The sequence below is a fragment of the Haliotis cracherodii genome, unplaced genomic scaffold, assembly GCF_022045235.1.
Source record: "Haliotis cracherodii isolate W230 unplaced genomic scaffold, xgHalCrac1.p SCAF_17, whole genome shotgun sequence".
NCBI classification, from domain to species: Eukaryota; Metazoa; Mollusca; class Gastropoda; order Lepetellida; family Haliotidae; genus Haliotis; species Haliotis cracherodii.
The window spans coordinates 13,893,279-13,908,042 of NW_027266272.1; the positions used below are offsets into that span (position 1 = coordinate 13,893,279).

The window sequence follows — 14,764 nt, forward strand, 5'->3', positions numbered from 1 at the left end:
CGAATATGCTTGTCGTAAGAGGCGACTAACAGCATCGGGTGGTCAGGCTCGCTGACTTGGTTGATGAATGTCATCGTATCCCAATTACTTGGTTTGATGCTCATGATGTCAATCACTGGATTGTCTGGTCAAGACTTGATTATTTACAGACGGCCGTCATATGTCTGAAATATTGCTTACTCACTCACTCACTCACTCACTCACTCACTCACTCACTCACTCACTCACACACACTCTCACTCTCACACTCACTCTCACACTCACACACACTCACTCACTCACTCATTCAAGTGATGCATGAGCAGATGGGTGTTCTTCATGTTCACATTTTGATGATTACTTTCTTAAAATATCTTTTTGCCACCAGGTGAACGAGGCATCTGCTTCCATTGGTTCCCCCGGGGAGCTTCTGTCAAGGAAGTGTGTGACCCTGCTCAAGGTCGTGCTGCGTGCAGACGTGTGGCTGAACACGGAGCTCAAGTTGGCCTGGTTCGATAAGCTCCTCACAACGGTGGAGAACCACCAACCAAACTTTGCTAACATCTGCACGGCTCTGGAGCTGCTCACCTTCCTTCTAAACATCCTGGTGAGTTCGATGTATACTCCCCAGGGAGTTGAGAATGCAGATTGAATGCTCGTTGATCTGTATCATTGATCTTTTATATGTTAAGCACTTTAAGCTTTCATCTTTGTCTGGTGTGATATGGGGAATAGGCGTGCTATTATTACAGAAGAGTCTGAAATCCTAGTAGCCTTCAGGATGACTACAACGTTAGACAGGCTGACTTTAACGTTAGACATGCTGACTTTAACGTTAGACATGCTGACTTTAATGTTAGACAGGCTGACTTTAACGTTAGACATACTGACTTTAACGTTAGACATACTGACTTTAACATTAGACATACTGACTTTAATGTTAGACAGACTGACTTTAACGTTAGACAGACTGACTTTAACGTTAGACTGACGTGATATACAGTCAAGTCCCGTTATCCGACATAGTTGGTTGCATATGATTATGTCAGAATAACAAGTATGTCGGATAAAAGAAATTAAGTAATATCAATGTTTCTGTTCGAAAATTGGACAACTATACGATAGAAAACGATATAAACACGTGATAAAAAAATGAAAAGTGAATTATTCATAATGTTATGTGACATTGTTAGTGGAATATGTTAACTAAACATCCAACCTCTAAAGTTTAACACAAAACAACTGTTACGGACTGTATGACATTCAAAATACTTTAAAAAGCATAGCCTGGAATGGTAGTCGCCAGTTTGAAACTGGTACCGCAAAGCTTACGAAAGCTGCTTACTTTGTACCTAACGTTGACTTCCTGTTAGTCATTTCATTGGTCGGTCATTGTTCGCCAAAGATTGTTTTGACGTGACCTGTAATAGGATGTCCTCGGCGATAGCGAGAACTTGTATCTGATTTTAATGAGATTGAAGTAATCTTAGCATGTGATTAATCCTGTTTTCTTTATTCAAAGCAGTAATTGTTTATTGTTCAGCAAGCTATCTCTGCAGCTGTTGTAAAATGCAGCTACCAGCTGACTCATCTCAGATCAAAACACCGAGCCGTGTACTCATGGGCAGATGACCACAGATTACGCTAATCACTGTCAGATTAGCAAGACTGATTAATAAGTGATTTCAGTAATTCGTTGCAAATTAGGTGTGTCGGAGTCGGAGTGCAAGACTGTTTGATTAACGGGTCTAAATAGCACAGGTTTAACCGGTTCCCATCATTAGTGTCGAATAAAGCCGATTGTTGGATGTTGGATTGACTGTATGTGGATTTTTGCTAACTGCAACAGTGAACAACATTTACACGTTCAAATTTCAGAAAAAGGACACAATCCTGACAAGCTTCAAGCCTCTGCAGCGGGGAATCGCTGCGTGTATGACCTGCCCCAACACTAAAGTGATCCGGGCCGTGCACAGCCTGCTGTCTCGACTCATGAGTCACTTCCCCACCGAGCCGGTCACGTCCAACGTGGCCTCCAAGTACGAGGAACTGGAGTGCCTCTATGCCTGCGTCAGCAAGGTGGTCTACGAGGGACTCACCAACTATGAGAAGTAAGAACATGGTTGTTGGTGCATGCCAATAATTACGGTGTCATGGGGATAGACTATTGGATAATGAAGGGGCCCTCTGATTTTTTGTAAAATATATTTTGAAAGATTGTTCTGGGGGAAGATATTAAACATGTTTGCTTGATTCACTGGATGTCCTGAAAGTATTTTTGGGGAAAAAATAAGAAACGCCAAAAATATTGTTTCTTTACACTACTCACCATTCCAAGACTAAGCAAATTGTACTGAGGACAATTAAAAATCCAGTGATGGTAGTCCTCATCAACTGGTAGCAAGTGAGATGGAAATGACAAAAAATATGAACATAGTAAAGGGTTGCTGAAGACTGGTTCTAACCCAGATCTTCACGGTTGAAGTTTGTCTTGAAATGGCAGTGGCTTCTGATCTATTATAATGTATTGTTCAGAGGGAACATTGTTTAATGTTGCTGTCAACAGCTGTTGCTAAGTATGCAGACTTAGAAATTCTTTCCCTAGTCAGCACAGTTTATAGCTAGTCTTGCTTGAACATGACAATAATGATGCTTGTTGTAAGAGGTGATGATGCTTTTCAAAAGAGGCGACGAATAGGATGGGGTGGTCAAGCTCACTGAGTTGGTTGATACAAGTCATATCCCGGTTAAGTAGATCAATGCACATGTCAATCACTGGATGATCTGGTCCAGACTCGATTATTTGCTGCTGTCATTTAGCTGGAATATTGCTGAGTGTGGCGTTAAACAACAAAAACAAAAGAAACAAACAATCAAGAAACACTTCCTACTGATATTAAAAATTAAATTTGTTAAAAATGTTAGTAAATTTTGGAAGCCAGGCTTTACCGCGCGCTATAACCGAGTTAGCGCTTTATTGAGGCGCGCAATAACGAGGGAACACTGAACGTAACAACTTGTAATGTGTGTGAAAAGTCGTACTAAAATACGCTAATTGAATGGGGTGTGGCCTAAATGCAAATGTCCGATTGGGATTTTAAATTTTCCGGACCCCTGGTGTAATGAACAATGTAATGCATGAATTCCAGAGCGACCAATGGTTCCCCATCCCAGCTGTTCAGCACGCTGATGATACTGAAGGCAGCCTGCATGCACAACCAGTGCTACATCGACCGCCTCATCACCACGTTCATGAAGGTGCTGCACAAGATGGCACGGGAACACCTGACCCCCACTACCCCCGAGGCCAGCCCCGGGGTGGCCAGCGAGCTGCTGATCGTCAGCCTCGACCTGGTGAAGAACCGAGTAGGGGTCATGAGTCTGGAGATGAGGAAGAGCTTCATTGGGCAGATCCTGGTGGGGCTGATTGAGAAGACGCCAGACAACAAGGTGATGAAAGCTATCACCAAGATGGTGGAAGACTGGGTCAAAATCAAGGTGAGTGAAGATAAGGCTGGAGCTGTGAGTGAGTGAGGGAGTGAGTCACAAGTTGCTTGAATAAATCATTTGAGCAGGGTTTTACACGATGCACAAATGTGCTCCAGGACGAACAGATGTAGAGAATGAATGCAGAAAAAAAATACTGCACCCTGAGGGACGAACAATATTTAGTATTCATTGTACCTATAGCACAATAAGAACAATTATGGGTGTCTGTTATTTCATCCATCAATCATGACCACTGTCCAAATTATCATTAATTCATTCCAGAGTCTAAAGAAATCATCTAAATTTACAGACACACCATTTCATTACTTTACAGGACCCTCATATTGCCTCCAAGGATCTTTATATTTAATTATTGGGGGTCCCCTAGACCCTAACTTTTGTAATTCAAGGGGAAAACCCTGATGAGGGATGCCCTTGCTTGATGTTTATGTCAACTTGAATAAGGGACAGTGTGATGATCTTCTATTCTTGATTCGGGGGCACGGGTGGCCCACTCGTCTAAGGCGCCGCGATTCGCTGTGCAGAGTTGCGTCCCTTGGGCACGCCAGAAACCTATGATTGTGGGTTCGAATCCCGGTTCGCCCCGATTATGTTTCTAGGTTTGTCAGCACCATACCCGTGCTCGTGGGTTTCACCGAAGTGGTAAACGTCTCTGACCTGCATCATTTGGGGCTTTCCTCCCACATTAAGCTCACATTCTTGATTCATTTGCAGACCCCAATTGCTATCAACCAGTCTCCAATTATCCGAGAGAAAGCCATCTTGTTGATGAAGCTCATGCAGAACGTGGAGAAGCGTTTCCCTGACGACCAGGAGCTGAATGCCCAGTTCCTTGATCTTGTCAACTACATCTACAGGGATGACAGCTTACAGGGGAGCGAACTCACGTCAAAACTGGAACCGGCTTTCCTGGCGGGACTCCGGTGCAACCAGGCTCCGATCAGACAGAAGTTTGTGGAGGTGAGAATGTCTGGGATGTGTTTCCTTTTGAACTTGGGGCATGGACTGTGTTGTTCATGAGTGAGTGAGTTGGGTTTAACGCCACTTTTAACATTATTCCAGTTATATCGCGGCGTGTCAGCTTAATGTGGGAGGAAAGCCCGAAGTGATGCAGGTCTCAGACGTTTACCACTTCGGTGAAACCCACGAGCAAGGGTATGGTGCTGACAAACCTAGAAACATAATCGGGGCGAACCGGGATTCGAACCCACAATCATAGGTTTCTGGCGTGTCCAAGGGACGCAACTCTGCACAGCAAAACGCGGCGCCTTAGACGACTGGGCTACCCGTGCCCCCCTGTTGTTCATGAAGGGGGGCAGAATTTTATTCATGAAGGAATAGGCTCAAGTTACTTTCCAATATTTGCTCATTGTGCGATTCTCAGAGCTGAGTGGTGGGCTGAAGCAACATGACATGACATTACTTCATTGTTGAATAAAACCTGATAACAATACATCATCTGAACAGTAAACTGACGTCAGACAAGTTTTTTTCAGACACACGATAAAACTGACAGTCGACAGTTTTCACTCTTTCATTTTGGGACAAAATAACAACACTTTCTGGATTGATTGTTTCAAGTCATGTTGCATGACATGGTGGCAACTTGCTGTTTCCAGGTGTTTGAGAACAGCATCCAGCGCCGTGTGTTTGACCGTCTGCTCTACATCACCTGCTCCCAGAACTGGGAGGCCATGGGGGCTCACTTCTGGATCAAGCAGTGCACAGAGGTCAGTCAGTCAGCTCTGTTGTCAGGCCAGGTCTTCCAAACTTGTGTTGATAACGGTCTTAGAACCTACACCAAAACATCGCTCTTAATTGTAATAAAGAAGTTGTTCATCTTTAAATCTTATCCTTACTTCCTACAATCAAGTTAACTTATAGAGCTTGTGCAGTTATTTTTGTCATCAGGTCTTCTCGTTCTACAGTTGTTGTCAGGTCAGGTCTTCCAACGTTGTGTTGGTTGTCAAGTGCCCAATAGTCGAGATAGGTCTTCTGCAGTTATTTTCTTAAAACTGTTGTGCTAAATGATGAAAATAAAGTTATTGGGTAGATGTCAAGGGCTGATTTCTGTCCAAGACATGCACATGTGTCTAACACCCGAAATTCAAGTTTTTCCAGCACAGGTTGAATTTGGAAGGATACCAGTAATAACTTGTATTCTAAGATACCATAAACATCACACTATTGGACAAGAAATATATCCCCGAGTTACTTGTGAAAGTGCTTCATGTTGTCCAGTTGTTGAAGTCCCTTCTGTTTCCAGCTGCTGCTGTCTGTGGCGGTCAACGGCATGACCATCAACAGCTCCTCACCCATGAACCTCCTGCCGTCTGCCTGCTCCGTCGTCAACCTCGCTGACAGCCACGACCGTGCCACCTTCGCCATCGTCAGCAAGATGAAGGAGGAGCCCATGGATGTAGAATCCATAGACTCCAACAAAGAGGAGGTAAGATTCCATAAAGGGATGCACTTTCTCAGTGAATATCTACATGTCTCTTCCCATATAATTTTTTGAGGAAAATGAATGTAAAGTTTTGAACACCAGTAGGTCGATTGTAGTCCATGGACTGCGATGTGGTTGGGCGAACACAGCGAAGAGTGAACTGATCATTCACAGAAACATGGCCACTGCACGTGACCATGAATGTTACGCATCCAGAATTGCCCCTTGCCACACAGATGTTGACTTAAAGCACATGCAAAATAAACAAAAGTGTTTTGTGTTAGTGATGTACAAATAAAAGATAGGTCTGATATGTGATCTTTTGTGGAGGTATCAACAAAGACTGTCATATGATTTGAAGTGAATGATCTGAGAACGCTTAAAGTCAAGGAGAGGAGAGGACCTGCTATGATGAACATGCCATAGCCTGTTTTCCTTTCACAATTTATCATTCCAATGTTTACATCTTCAACTGATGTTGTTTGTGTGTCTAGGAGGAGATTGACATGGAACTGTCTGGGGTGTCGTCGGATGAGGCGTTGTCCAAAGATGCCCCGAAGCGAGACCCCCAGGACCCCAAACACAGCCTCCAGACTCTACTGCAGAGAGAGGCCAAGTTCCTGGAGTCTTGTCGGGAAGTGAAGGTAGGCCCGTCTCACTCAAGCGAGAACTCTCATTTGAGACATGTTGGGAAGTGAAGGTAGGGCCTGTCTTGTTGAACCCAGTAGTCTCATTTGAGACATGTTGGGAAGTGAAGGTAGGGCTGTCTCATTGAACTGGGAAGTCTCATTTGAGACACGTTGGAAAGTGAAGTTAGGGCTGTCTAATTGAACTGGGAAGTCTCATTTGAGACATATTGGGAGGTGAAGGTAGGGCTGTCTCGTTGAACCGAGAAGTCTCATTTGAGACATGTTGGGAAGTGAAAGTAGGGCTGTCTTGTTGAACCGGGTAGTCTCATTTGAGACATGTTGGAAAGTGAAGTTAGGGCTGTCTCATTGAACTGGGAAGCCTCATTTGAGACATGTTGGGAGGTGAAGGTAGGGATGTCTCGTTGAACCGAGAAGTCTAATTTGAGACACATTGGGAAGTGAAGTTAGGGCCTGTCTCATTGAACCGAGAAGCCTCATTTGAGACATGTTGGGAGGTGAAGGTAGGGATGTCTCGTTGAACCGAGAAGTCTAATTTGTGACACATTGGGAAGTGAAGTTAGGGCCTGTCTCATTGAACCAGTGAGTCCGGGCAGAATAGGTTGACAATGCCTTCTTTAAGAGACAATTCATGTTAGATAGAAAATTCTTTTAAACCCTGATCTACTCTGGCACTACGACTATCACAGTGTATGACTAAGTATGAGTTGTGGCAGTCAAAGCACTGTTAGTCTATTTGTGGACTGAGGTCCTTGTTGATTGTGTGACATGGTACTTGATCCTGATAATATAGCAGCATGAAATTGAGGTGTGCTGTTCAAGTTATGATGTAATAATGTGCTGTTGTTGCAGACGGTTCAGTACCTACAGTCCCTGTCACAGCTGTCTCATAGCAACACGGAGCTGGCACACATGAGCTGGCTCGACCTCTTCCCCCGCATCTGGAAGATTCTCTCCGAGAAACAGCAGCAGGTAGGAAGTTGTCACGGTGTAATGTCCTCTGGATTTGAGGGATTGATATTGCTCAAATGATTCACTGAGTCCTCTGGCCCAAATTGTTTCTTGGCATCATCTTCAGAAGATTTAGGATTAATGTACAGACTAATATGGAAGACAGCTTCACAATACTGAGAGTTTACTGGTTTTAATGCCATTGTGTTGTGTGTTTCAAGGTTACGCTCAGTGCAGAACTGAGAGCGCTAAAGGAAGAGTTTCACCCCCATGTATGGCCATGATACACAAGACTTTGTTGATTGATAACTGTTGTTTGATATGTTTCAGTTGCTTGGAGCTGAACTCGTACCATTCTTGTGTAGTGGTAGTCATGTGATACAGAAGGACTGTCAGCCCAGTGCTGTGCACTGCTTCCTGGAGGGCCTGGCCTTGTGCGTGCCCCCTATACCCATCCGACCCTGCGTCCTTAAGGTGTGTATATAGTTTACATACTGGTACCCATCCGACCCTGCATCCTTAAAGTTTGTATATAGCTTACACACTGGTACCCATCCGACCCTGTGTCCTTAAGGTGTGTATATAGCTTACACACTGGTACCCATCCGACCCTGTGTCCTTAAGGTGTGTATATAGCTTACACACTGGTACCCATCCGACCCTGCGTCCTTAAGGTGTGAATATAGCTTACACACTGGTACCCATCTGACCCTGTGTCCTTAAGGTGTGTATATAGTTTACACACTGGTACCCATCCGACCCTGCATCCTTAAAGTTTGTATATAGCTTACACACTGGTACCCATCCGACCCTGTGTCCTTAAGGTGTGTATATAGTTTATACACTGGTACCCATCCGACCCTGCGTCCTTAAGGTGTGAATATAGCTTACACACTGGTACCCATCTGACCCTGTGTCCTTAAGGTGTGTATATAGCTTACACACTGGTACCCATCCGACCCTGTGTCCTTAAGGTGTGTATTTACACAATGGTACTAGTTTGGGACAAACACTTCTTTATTGACTAGCCCAAAACTGTCTGTCGGCATCATTGTCAGATGACTGGCTCTTGGTAATATAGGGACTATTGTTTGATAGAAACTGGGTTGCTTTCAATCTATTTGGACACAACTGACCGCTGTGTGATGTTTCAGTATCTGGGTCGCACACACAACCTGTGGCACCGAGTGTGTCTGCTGCTGGAGCAGACGGCCTTCGACAACAATCCGTCTGTCCCCATCAAAAGTCGGTCCGGCAGTGAATACGAGTTTGAGCCATCAACGTCACCTCAACAGGTTGGTAACATGGATTACAAGAACATGCAGCTGTATTTATAGTTTTTTTGTTTCTTTGTTTGTTGTTTTACACCACACTCAGCAATATTCCAGCTATATGACGGTGGTCTGTAAATAATCGAGTCTGGACCAGACAATCCTGTGATTGACATCATGAGCATCGAACCACGCAATAGGGATACGATGACATGCATCAACCAAGTCAGCGAGCCTGGCCACCCGATCCCGTTAGTCGCCTTTTATGACAAGCATAGTCACCTTTTGCGGCAAACATGGGTTGCTGAAGACCTATTCTACCCCGGAATCTTCACGGGTCCTGTATTTATAGAGCCTATACTTAAATTATGCAATCATGCAGTATGTATGTATGTATAAATGTTGTTCTGGTTGTGATAACCAGGGAGTACAGGTGAAAAAGTCCTCTGACGGAATCCACCTACTCAGACAAAATATGGCCTCAAATCTCAGTAGTGGAAACTTTCCAAGGGTCACCAGATTAAATGGAAGAATTGGACTGTCCAGGGGCCTTATATGTGTACCCTTCATTAGTTTCATTAAATACACTCTAATAGATGTTCTCAGACCTTGGAGTCTTGGATAATCTACAGATGTATTGTATTTTGATTGGAATTCTGCAAGATTACACAATGTCCATTTAGGCCGTCCCGAGTTTTGCTTGACAACGGTGTAATGATCTATACCAAAACGTCGCCTTTACTGTAAATAATGAAGTGGTTATCCATAAATTGTGTCTACTGTGTCATGGTGGAGGCTGGGTTGCAGGAGACGCTGGATGCCCTGTGTGACCTTTACCCCCTGCTGAAGGAGGAGGACATGTGGGCGGGGCTGTGGCAGAAGCGGGCCAAGTACACGGAGACCAGCACCGCCATCGCCTACGAGCAGCATGGATTCTTCGAACAGGCCCAGAATGCCTATGAAGTGGTAGGGCATCTATAATATCTCACTTTCAAGCGTCTTACATTTCAAAAGATTTAAGACACTTGAAAGCCAGATATCATTAGTATTACTTTGCAGTTAGGCATTCTGAATTTCTCAAATGTTTGGAAATATTGTTTTTCCATACAAAATTGTTTGAAAATTGGAAATTTTGTATCTTTTAAAGCCAATATATATGAATGAAAATATATCAAATGTTGATTTATTTATTTTTTTATTAATGTTTTTTAAAAAAGTTTATTATCATAAGTGTATCATAGGAAAGGGAATTACCGTGAAATTCCTCTTTTAACCATACAAAAATATATCATCCTCAGGTCAGATATCAGAAATATCCTTACATCGTCAAATTAGCCTTCTATCATGCTGAAATGTTCCTTCATTTTGCTGTCTATTCAACTTCCAGTGTTTGCAAGAGACTGGCAATCGTAGCACTAAGATGATCGTAAGTCACAATCTATAGCATAGGCTTACAACAGATGTAGCGCTACGACCGCTTTGTGGAACGAGGCCCAGATCATTCACTGTATCATTGTACTCATTCTTCTATCAACAGGCGTTGACGAAGGCTCGTCAGGATCACAACTCAGGTCCTGCCTCACCCACTGCTCTGCCTGAGTATCGCCTATGGGAAGACCATTGGATCAGGTGAATACCTCCACCCCACAGGCAGCCTAGGGATTCCCAGTTAAAATAGACCCCCAGCATCCTATACTGGATTCATGACCCAGTCATCCAAGGCATAACAATTCTCTGTGCAGAGTTACATCCCTTTGATTTTGCATCCCAGATTGAACATGAGAAATCTTTTGGTACTTGTCGATAAAAGTTTCAAAACTCCTTGGCAAGCTTTTTTAACTCGTGTTGGTATCACCGTGTTATGGGTTTTCAGATGCTTAAGAAACATACATAGTTTTCTCACAAGTCACAAGAACTACCGTAAAACATCTCACTCACAAAAGACAACTTCATCTTAAATCAAGCAATCACCTGAGTATTTACAATGTCTGGATGACCCACAACCCTCGTTATAGTGGGAGTACTCACGATAAACTTGTCCGTCTTCAAAAACATATGATGTCGGAAAACATATGATCCGATGATATATTTGATGTCAACAGACACTTGGATGAGATTGTGGTTATACTTCCAGATGTTCTAAGGAGCTCAATCAGTGGGACCTGCTGCTGGAGTACGCCAACTCGAAGGGCAACACCAACCCCTACCTGGTCCTGGAGAGTGCGTGGAGGGTGCCCAACTGGGCTCTCATGAAGGACTCGCTGGCTCAGGTAACACAACAGCTCATACCCATTGTCAGCTACCAATGATAACCTGATCCAAAGTAAAAATTAATGTCAAGGGGTCCTTGTCGTACCCGCAGTACATGTCTATCATGTTTCACACAGGCTGTGACTGTTGGGTCTCCATTGATAATGCCTTGACTGTTGGGTCTACAATGATAATGCTTTGACTGTTGGGTCTACATTGATAATGCCTTGACTGTTGGGTCTACATTGATAATGCCTTGACTGCTGGGTCTACATTGATAATGCCTCGACTGCTGGGTCTACAATGATAATGCTTTGACTGTTGGGTCTACATTGATAATGCCTTGACTGTTTGGTCTACATTGATAATGCCTCGACTGCTGGGTCTACATTGATCATGTCTTCACTGTTTGGTCTACATTGATCATGTCTTCACTGTTGGGTCTACATTGATAATGCCTTGACTGCTGGGTCTACATTAATCATGTCTTCACTGTTTGGTCTACATTGATAATGCCACGACTGTTGGGTCTACAATGATAATGCTTTGACTGTTGGGTCTACATTGATAATGCCTTGACTGTTTGGTCTACATTGATAATGCCTCGACTGCTGGGTCTACAATGATAATGCTTTGACTGTTGGGTCTACATTGATAATGCCTTGACTGTTTGGTCTACATTGATAATGCCTCGACTGCTGGGTCTACATTGATAATGCCTTGACTGTTGGGTCTACATTGATAATGCCTTGACTGCTGGGTCTACATTGATCATGTCTTCACTGTTTGGTCTACATTGATAATGCCTTGACTGTTGGGTCTACATTGATCATGTCTTCACTGTTTGGTCTACATTGATAATGCCTTGACTGTTGGGTCTACAATGATAATGCTTTGACTGTTGGGTCTACATTGATAATGCCTTGACTGTTTGGTCTACATTGATAATGCCTTGACTGCTGGGTCTACATTGATAATGCCTTGACTGCTGGGTCTACATTGATAATGCTTTGACTGTTGGGTCTACACTGATAATGCCTTGGCTGTTGGGTCTACATTGATAATGCCTTGACTGTTGGGTCTACATTGATAATGCCTTGACTGTTGGGTCTACATTGATAATGCCTTGACTGCTGGGTCTACATTGATAATGCTTTGACTGTTGGGTCTACATTGATAATGCCTTGACTGTTTGGTCTACATTGATAATGCCTCGACTGCTGGGTCTACATTGATCATGTCTTCACTGTTTGGTCTACATTGATCATGTCTTCACTGTTGGGTCTACATTGATAATGCCTTGACTGCTGGGTCTACATTGATCATGTCTTCACTGTTTGGTCTACAATGATAATGCTTTGACTGTTGATCTACATTGATAATGCCTTGACTGTTGGGTCTACATTGATCATGTCTTCACTGTTGGGTCTACATCGATAATGCCTTGACTGCTGGGTCTACATTGATAATGCCTTGAGTGTTTGGTCTACATTGATAATGCCTTGACTGTTGGGTCTACATTGATAATGCCTTGACTGCTGGGTCTACATTGATAATGCCTTGACTGTTGGGTCTACATTGATAATGCCTTGACTGCTGGGTCTACATTGATAATGCCTTGACTGTTGGGTCTACATTGATAATGCCTTGACTGCTGGGTCTACATTGATAATGCCTTGGCTGTTGGGTCTGAAATTTTAGGTCTACATTGAACTTGCCTTGAATTTTGGTGTTTATCTTCAAAAGGCCTTCAAATTAGAATTTAGATACTGTCTTGATAAGGCCTTGAATTTTCCTAACCAATTTCAAGTAAATTACCTAACAATAAAAATATAAGTTCACTGTTTAAAAATAGCTGTGTTAAACTTTTCATAAGCATTGAACTTTGTGATGTTGTTTGACATGAAACCTGGAATCAGCCTTGATGGATGAGAGTGTGAAGTTAGCAGTCCATGTAAAGGACTTGCTGCCTGGGATCTCATAAACAAATCAGCTTCACTTGTCTGCGGAGAATCTTAAAATTTAGCAGACCTTCAGTCAATTTGGATACATTATTCATAACAAGTGGTAAATGTAGCTTTAGAAAAGTGAAAACATTGCCAGTATGACTATTCTGACTGACCGCAGTGTATTGTTTACTTCCTTGCTCTGATTTCAATCAGGCTTTATGCCATGCTATCAGATTGTTTGATTGGTGTACCATTTGTGCAACATATTATGATGTATAGTCACGGCAGGCCACAGTGGCTGCTAAAATCTATAGTGTTCGTTGAATTATGGATCAGCAGTGGAAGAATTCATTATTCGTAGTGTGAAAAGCCATGGAGATACAAAAACTTACTCGTAAACATCACCGCCAAAATTTGTACAGCAAACAATTTGTGATATCAAAATAACAAATAACAAACGCCAATTTTGGTCAATAATATGGACGAGTGACCAGGGACAAGTTGACAGTTTTCATATTACCACACCCCTGTGTATGTCAAGAATCTTGAATAAGTTTGACTTTTGAGGCTTTAGTTCAATGATTTGTCTGTTGTAGGTGGAGATGAGTTGCCCGAAGGAGTTGGCGTGGAGGGTGAACCTCTACCGAGGGTACATCGCCATCTGTCACCCTGACGACCACCACCTTAACATGGTCATGGTAGGTAGTTGTACAGAAAATAGTGGCTTACAGAGCTAGCATTTTGAAAAAGATGGTGCACATTATACCAAACTGTATCACAGCTTATAGGATCAGTGAATGAAAGGAATTGAGTGAGTGAGTATGGTTTTATGCAGCTTTTAGCAATATTCCAGCAATATCACAGCAGGGGACACCCGAAATGGGCTTCACACATTGTACCCATGTTGGGAGTCGAACCCAGGTCTTTGGCGTGATGAGCAAACGCTTTAACCACTAGGCTACCCGACCTCCTCTGAAAGGAATTGAAAATGAGGTATTAAAGGAATGATAATCGGGGAATTTTTTAAACAACCGTTCAAAAAGAATAAATGTTTGGCTGCAGTTAGATTATATTTCAAAGTAAGTTGGAAGCTGTTGAACACCCCTTCATCCTGGCTTGGTTCATAGCAGAGTTGTCCTGTGGTTACAGTGAAGTAATCATAACGGAGAAATGCTAGAGGTGGGATGGGGGCACATTTGCCTCCATAATAGCTATGGCCTCAATTAGTGAATAATAGATGTTTAATGGTGTGTGTATTATTTCCAGATCGAGCGGCTGGTTGAGGTTTCAAGTAACCTGGCCATCAAGGAGTGGAGGAGGCTCCCCAGCATTGTCTCCAATATCCACATACCACTGCTACAGGTAGGCAACATTTCAGACCCCTGCTACAGGCAGGCAGCATTACATACCACAGGTAGGCAGCATTACATACCACAGGTAAGCAACACCATGTACCACAGGTAGGCAGCATCACATGAACCTGCAGGTAGGCAACATTACATACCACAGGTAGGCAGAATTACATACCACAGGTAGGCAACACCATGTACCACAGGAAAGCAACATTACATACCACAGGTAAGCAACAACACATACCACAGCTAGGCAGCATGACATGAAACTGCAGGTAGGCAACATCAAATACAATGGTTAGGCAACACCGCGCACCACAGATAGGCAGCCTCACAATCCCTGCTACAGGTAGGCAACATCATGCACCACAGGTAGGTAATATCACAACCACTGCAACTGGACTGGCTC

The 14,764-nt window shown here is 43.3% G+C and overlaps 1 protein-coding gene across 1 annotated transcript in view; it reads left to right on the forward strand.

Moving 5' to 3' along the window:
* The window catches only part of LOC139464907 (transformation/transcription domain-associated protein-like), an 83,651-nt gene that overhangs the window by 52,412 nt on the left and 16,475 nt on the right, over positions 1 to 14,764 (forward strand). The window contains exons 55-69 of the mRNA XM_071246498.1: positions 368 to 586; positions 1,858 to 2,090; positions 3,129 to 3,477; positions 4,204 to 4,449; positions 5,109 to 5,219; positions 5,756 to 5,938; positions 6,430 to 6,579; positions 7,435 to 7,554; positions 7,864 to 8,007; positions 8,688 to 8,828; positions 9,612 to 9,770; positions 10,342 to 10,433; positions 10,939 to 11,074; positions 13,600 to 13,701; positions 14,270 to 14,365. Of these exons, the coding sequence (XP_071102599.1) occupies positions 368 to 586; positions 1,858 to 2,090; positions 3,129 to 3,477; positions 4,204 to 4,449; positions 5,109 to 5,219; positions 5,756 to 5,938; positions 6,430 to 6,579; positions 7,435 to 7,554; positions 7,864 to 8,007; positions 8,688 to 8,828; positions 9,612 to 9,770; positions 10,342 to 10,433; positions 10,939 to 11,074; positions 13,600 to 13,701; positions 14,270 to 14,365 (2,481 nt within the window). The remainder of the gene's footprint in view (positions 1 to 367; positions 587 to 1,857; positions 2,091 to 3,128; positions 3,478 to 4,203; positions 4,450 to 5,108; positions 5,220 to 5,755; positions 5,939 to 6,429; positions 6,580 to 7,434; positions 7,555 to 7,863; positions 8,008 to 8,687; positions 8,829 to 9,611; positions 9,771 to 10,341; positions 10,434 to 10,938; positions 11,075 to 13,599; positions 13,702 to 14,269; positions 14,366 to 14,764) is intronic.